Genomic DNA, 7,310 nt, shown 5'->3' on the forward strand with positions numbered 1-7,310 from the left:
ATTTTGAATACGAGATGTTTCGCTCAAAAGTTTTAACTTGACATACTTTCCAATGTCCGTGTTTGTAATATTAAATAATAGAAAAGAGGTACGTCGGAAAGTTATTTAATATGAAGATATCTTGGAAAGTTTAATATGAAGATATCTTGGTTTTAATAAATTTTTCTACTATTTTATGTGAATTATTTGTAATTAAAAGTTTAGAAAATGTTACTTATTGCAAATTGAAAGTATTATTCTAATTCTACAATTTAATGAAGAAAGCAACATTTTTTTTATTGAAATAAAGAAAAGATATACTTTAATAACTTTTCATAACAAAAATTTTATGAAAAAAGAGTTCCGTCCTTAAATACATCAATCAGCTTTTAAACTTATCGTAGGGTATTATAAAGTTCTAATATTGTTTATTTGTGTATATTATACATGTGCGTTTTTGTGTGTATATTAACAGGGGCTAAAGTAGAATTGGAAATCAAGTGGAACGGTGTTAAAAAGTTCAAACTGGTTGTTCAAAAGGATGCGGAATAACCCATTCGGGTACACATTAACTACTTTTTTCCAAAAATGTTTGCTTATGTCAAAAGCTTTTATTAATTAAATGGTTATTTAAGGGACAGAATTTTTATAGTAAGCTAATTTTGGTGTTCAACCAGAAACGTATTTGCATAAACAAGAAACAGTTATGTTTATGAAATTATTTTAGGAAACTTACAACTTTTCGATGAGTATTGATTTAGTTAATAATAGTAAAAAAAAATATTTTATCAACTTGTTGCTCTCACGTTTGGGGCGGAGGCGTCTCAAATTTTAGTTCTTTTTTTCTTCCTAGGCTTAAATCACAATTTTTCGAAAGCATCTTTATTTAGCATAAGTATAAACTTAGATGTTCAGAGTTTTCTGTCTTAAAATTAGCATAAAACACAAAAAAATTTTCCTTATAAAAATCTTAACGATTTGTTTTATTTTTAGTTCTATTTAATTAGAAATTCATTTAGATCATTTCGAATTTACGCTCATTTAAACTTAATTGTAAGCACAAAATAAAAAGTTTTTCCTCGTAGAGTCCAAAATTTTAGTAAAATTTAAAATAGCTGTCTAACTTTAACAAAAGTCAGCGCGCAGTGAAATTGACCTACTACTACAATGAGATTAATTAGGTGTAACTTATGGACAATCCTATTTAAAAAAACAACAATCCAAAAACGAGATGATGGAACGGTTGCAATGAAATATTAAAAGAAGTGGAACGGTTTTTTAATTAGTCGGCTAGGGAGGAACGGCGTTTCTCTTTAATCTCTGATATTATGTGTATATTAGGGTTATTTACATTATTATCAAATTTCGATTATTTACATTATTATCAATGCTTTTAATATTCAATGAAGCAAAACTTAATTGTCGTTTTTGCAAATTAATGTGTTTTTATAGTTAGCGGAACAAAGAATTTTAGAAAAGCTTTAGGTAACACTACTTATAATGAAAAAAAAAACAACCATAAATTAAGTTGAGTTTTGAACCAGCCCAATTTTTAAAAAGAAAGGTGACAGCCACCCTTATCACCCTTGTTCCGGGCATATATAAATATATATATATATATATATATATATATATATATATATATATATATATATATATATATATATATATATATAATTTCAATGCTTTAGATCTAGTTCATTTCAAGGAGTTGTAGTTTACAAAGTTTTGTCATAGGTTGTGTACTTTAGGTAAATATTTTCCATTTTGAAATGGTTTCATATTTTGAAATTTCCTGTCCTGAAATTATTATAATTCTTATGTATTATGTATATTTCATACATCAACTAAATTATTTTATGTATAATTATAATCACTATCAAAATTTTTAAAAGATTTCTTAGTCAATGTTATTTTTACTTTTTTGTCTTTGGTATACTGTTTAAGTTTTTTCAAGGTATTTCATGTTTCGAGATTTTTTCCCCAATACTTTAAATCCTTCTTGATTTTTTTTTAATATTTTGAGCTCATAAAATTATTATTTATTCAGTTATTCAGTTATTCAGATGAAAAAAGTTATACTATTTCTTTGATTGAAAAAGTTGAGCATTTTATTAAAAGAATTCGTTGGAAAGCCCATTTTTTCTTAAAACCAAATACAAACACAGGTGATGTATTTAATAATAACCAAGATATATATATAAGCAGAAGTAATAACTTTTTTTTCTGGTTTACTTAACCCGAAATCTCGAAAAATATTAAGAGATGATTATCGAGAGTATTGTCAACTTGCTTTGCAATTACTCAATCCAAAACAAATAAATATACAGTAACACAAACCTGGAGCCTTCCATCATGCTAGATGGATGTGTACAATCTTGTTCAGCTCAAAAATGTTTGTTTTGCTGACCTGGCAGAATATGGAAAAAGTTATATGGCGAAATAATCACAGGTTTGTAAATTTACTTTACTATTTTATGTGAAAATATGGCTTATGTGCACAAGCACAGTCGATGCCCCATTTAATGACTTGGAATTCTGCAAAGAAATGCTTATTTATAAAAAAATTGACAATAATGTTGCTGTTGCTGCCCTGGAAACATTTAATCGGCATCTTTGATATTTAACCGAAGAAATGTCCCCTCTTTCATTATTTTCTGATAAGGTATCTGATTGTGATAAAACTAAAATTGGTAAAACAATTCTGAAAAATATAAAAGAAAACTGTGAACATGATATAGGCTTTCCGCTATTTCCCTTCTGAAGCAGAGTACTTGTTTGACTGATTTAATTGGACCAAAGTTAAGTACCATTTTAATTTTATTCGGATATTCGAACGAGGATGGTGGTTGGTTGGAAAAATCCCCAAAGTTTTGGAAAGCTAACAGAAATTTTAAATACATGTTTGAGCATATCAAATCACTGAAATCTGTAAACGATACAGCAGAACGAGCTGTAAAACTAATTCAAGACTATGCAATATTTTTTTTTTTGTTGTAATTAAAAATTATAATTTATAAAGTTCCATATTTAGGCAGAAAAAAATTATACGACAGGGGTATTATGAGAAAAGATGGGGGACGGGGGGGGGGAGTTAAAAACCAGGATACAATTTATTTTTCATAAATTTTTATTTCTATTTATTACAAAACTTTTTGAAATTATAATAATAATTAATTATATTGGATATAAATAAAAGATATATAAAAGGATATTAAGGATTGTTTTGGGGCAAAAACACTTTAAAGGGGCTATGAGGGGGTCATATATGAAATTTTTTTTAAAATAACATTTGGTTAAGTAATATTAAACGAAATTACACAAGAAAATTATAAAAAATGGGAACATAGTTAATTATGGAAAATAATTTAAGTTCTTTGTGTCATTTTTTTATAAAAAAAAAAAAAAAACCGCGGCGGGGGGTCAAAAATAAAAAAAAATTCATTTTTTTTTTTTGTTGCTTATAGTAGATAAAAATACATATGAAACTGATTGAAAATCTAAAAATAGTTAAAAACTAAAAAAATTCATGTCATTTTGGGACGCCCTAATATATATATATATATATATATATATATATATATATATATATATGTATATATATATATATATATATATATATATATATATATATATATATATATATATATATATATATATATATATATACATACAGAGCCGTACCAAGGGCGGGGCCGGCCGGCCGGGCCGCGGCCTGAGGCGCCAAGATTGGGAGGGCGCAAACTTTAATAAATTAAAAAAACAATAACCAGTTTATGAAACTAATTTTCATGGCGTCACTGCTGTTGATAAGAAAATTAATTAAAATTCCGCCTCTTGACACAAACTCTTAAATATTAAAGCTCATATACTGAACAAAAAAGCGCCCTATAACACTAATATACCTTTGATAACTTTTGAGCATTATAATTCTATTATGAGTCGAACCCAAAAGTTATCTGGTGCTGAATTTAAGAAGAATAAAAAACAGCGCCAAGAAAGTGACGAGAAACTACAAAACTGTTTAAAAAAGTGGTTGGTAACAAACTCAGTGGAGAAACAAATTATTTCAGAGGATATTTGTATTGAAATTAATGACAATTCAACAGATCCTATAATTGACTTTAATTGAGTTCAGATCATCATTTGGAATTAATTGAAGAGGAGATTTTCATCAGCCAAAGTCAAGAAGAATTTTGCACAATTGATTCAGAACCAACCAGGCAAGATGAAAATGCCTAGCTTTCAGGCCCAGCTGAAATGGACGAGGATGAACTTCATTCATGAATCTCAGAAATTCCAGTGGCCTCGGAAGAAAATTTTCAACATAGGGATCCACCAACATGGCCTAAAATAACGGACAAAACAAGATGCTTTTTGATTGAGCATAGGCCAGAGCAAGACAGAAGAGAATTTTTCCCAAACACGCTGTGTGATTTTGACAACAGAATGCGACACTTCAGCTCAAAATGGTATGAAAAAATTCATCCCAATGGTAAAAAATTTGTTCGCACTTGGCTGCAGTACAGCAATAAAAAAGATTCTTTATTTTGTTTTTGCTGTTTGTTATTTTTAACAACAAAAACCAACAATTTCTCAGAAATTTCTAAAGAGTTTTGTGACTGGAAAAAACTTAACCCAAGAATTCCCGAGCATGAAAACAACAATGAACACCAAAGATGCTATTCTGATCGGAAAACTCTTGAAAAAAACCTCAAGGAAGGAAAGACCCTGAATTCTGATCTGTAGAGAGTTATTAGTGGAGAGATGAAAAAGCGGAGAGATATTTTAAAAGTGATTGTTGATGCAATTTTTTTCTGTGCCAAGAACAATCTTGCCCTTCGGGGAACAACAGAAGACATCGGTCAACAAAACAGTGGCATTTTTCTGAGCTTAATTGAGTTGATTACCCATTATTATCCTTTAGTGGCTGAACACATTGCGTCCGTTAAAGCAAAAAAAACCACAACATCCTACTTTTCTCCTTGAATTCAAAATGAGCTGATTGAGTTACTTGGGCAGAAAGTCAGGAAAGAAATTTTGTCAAACATCAAAGAAGCTAAATACTACTCTGTTCTGTTTGACTGCACTCCAGATACCTCCCACAAAGAGCAGATGACTCAGATCATCAGGTATGTCCGCATCAGTGATGAAACCTGCACAATTAAGGAAAGCTTTGTGGACTTCATTGAATCTCACCAAAAAACCGAAAAAGGTCTTGCAACAGAGATAAGTGAAAAATTGGAGAAGGAAAGTCTAAGCATTTCCGATTGCCGGGGCCAAGGCTATGACAATGGAGCCAATATGTCTGGAAAATACAATAGCGTCAAAGCTCACACCCATTCTCTTAATGAGTCAGCAAGATTTGTTCCATGCGCAGCTCACACTTTAAATCTTGTTGGTGTTCATGCTGCTGAGGTTTCCCCACTCGTGATTACGTTTTTTGGAAAGGTTCAAGCCATCTTTAACTTTTTTTCAAGCTTCACGTCAAGATGGGAAAAACTGATGAAAACGTTGACCATCTCATTAAAGGGAAATAGTGACACAAGATGGTCTACCAAAAAAGAAGCAATTACACCATTGCACAGACAAATCAAAGATGTTCTTCAAGTTTTGGAATCCATTATCCACAATCCCATGACAAATGCTGTCACAGTTAGCAGTGCAAAAGAACTTCTCATTCATATTGATTTCAGTTTTTTTTGTTTGTTGGATTTTTGGTGTCAAATTCTTTCTCTAATTGACCGGGAAAACAAACTGCTTCATAGCGAATAGCACTTTATGAAGCTGAAGATGACTCTCACCTTCTCACAGCAGAAACAGAATTCGGATCTCAGTGCAACTTTGTGTTTGACAGCATTATTACACAAATAGAGTGGCGGTTTGAGGCTGATGTCTGCTGTATCCTCTGATTTTGGCTACCTCAGTGGGCATTCACTCTCTAAAAGTTCTGTGGATGAACTCAAAAAAAAGGCTGCAAATTTATCTCAAATTGACAAGGCAGATTTAGATTCTTCCGATTTCCAGTCAGAAATGGCAAGCTTTAAATATCAAGCTGCCGCAATGATGGACAACTTTGAAAAATCTAGCCCGATCGACATTTTGCAGCTCATTCATAAATATTCTTTGACCGATGCTTATCCCAGCACAACAATTGCTATTCGCATCTTCCTCACTATACCAGTCACAGTTGCTACGTGTGAGAGAAGTTTCAGTAAACTTAAGCTCATAAAACACTATATGAGGTCAACATATGGCCAAGAACGTTTGTCTAGTTTGGCTATAATTTCAATTGAAAATGAAGTGGCAAACAACATTGATTTTGATGATGTCATTAGTGAATATGCCTCAAGAAAAGCCAGAAAAGTGGCATTGAACTAAAGTTTGTGCAACCTTAATGACAAATTTTACTTATAACTTGATGTGATAAACTTTGTGATCAATAAATCATTTTTTTCGTTTAATTTTCTTCTTTTTTTTTTTTAAGGAGGGGGAGGGGAAGGGAGGGGAAGAGGGGGCGCAATTTTCTTTTCTTTCCCGAAGCGCAAAATTGGCTCGGTACGGCCCTGTATATATATATATATATATATATATATATATATATATATATATATATATATATATATATATATATATATATATATATATATATATATATATATATATATATATATATATATATATATATATATATATATATATATATATATATATATATATATATATATATATATATATATATATATATATATATGAAGACCACACGGGAAAAAACAGCAGAGTCACATTTAAAAAGTTTTGAGAAAGTATATATTAATCATTTATAAAGGTTTTCAGTTAGAAAATACAAATAAGTTGTAAATTAGAAAAAATTATTTCTTGATTAATTTATCTGAAGATTACATTTTTAATAAAATATTTTTAACTTTTATTAAAAAAAATTTTTTCCTAACTTTATACAAAAACTTTTATAAATGATTCATAATTACTTTCTCAAAACTTTTTAAATGTGACTATGCCGTTTTTTCCCGTGTGGTCTTCATATATATATATATATATATATATATATATATATATATATATATATATATATATATATATATATATATATATATATATATATATATATATATATATATATATACGCTTTATTTTCTTTATTACGAATAATTTCCACCGGACAGAAACCTTTATGCTTATATAAGTATGACCATATAATTATATGGTCATCAAAAAGCCTTATAAAACAAAATCACCGAATTCTCGACAGTTTCGTGTCCGTCGTTGAAAGAAATAATCAAACGTTGGATTTTCTGCCCTACCTTCTTAAT

General features: G+C 29.6%; 1 protein-coding gene across 1 annotated transcript; it reads left to right on the forward strand.

The window, feature by feature from the left end:
• Positions 1 to 5,871: 5,871 nt before the first annotated feature.
• Positions 5,872 to 6,360, forward strand: LOC136087949 (zinc finger MYM-type protein 1-like). Its single transcript, XM_065811582.1, has one exon. It carries the CDS (start codon positions 5,872 to 5,874, stop codon positions 6,358 to 6,360), a length of 489 nt encoding a protein of 162 aa, XP_065667654.1.
• The last annotated feature ends 950 nt before the right edge of the window (positions 6,361 to 7,310 follow it).

This window comes from Hydra vulgaris, chromosome 12, assembly GCF_038396675.1.
Source record: "Hydra vulgaris chromosome 12, alternate assembly HydraT2T_AEP".
NCBI classification, from domain to species: Eukaryota; Metazoa; Cnidaria; class Hydrozoa; order Anthoathecata; family Hydridae; genus Hydra; species Hydra vulgaris.

Bases quoted from the DNA above. Each gene is read 5' to 3' on its own strand.
- LOC136087949 (XM_065811582.1), top strand. From the start codon at position 5,872: ATGTCTGCTGTATCCTCTGATTTTGGCTACCTCAGTGGGCATTCACTC.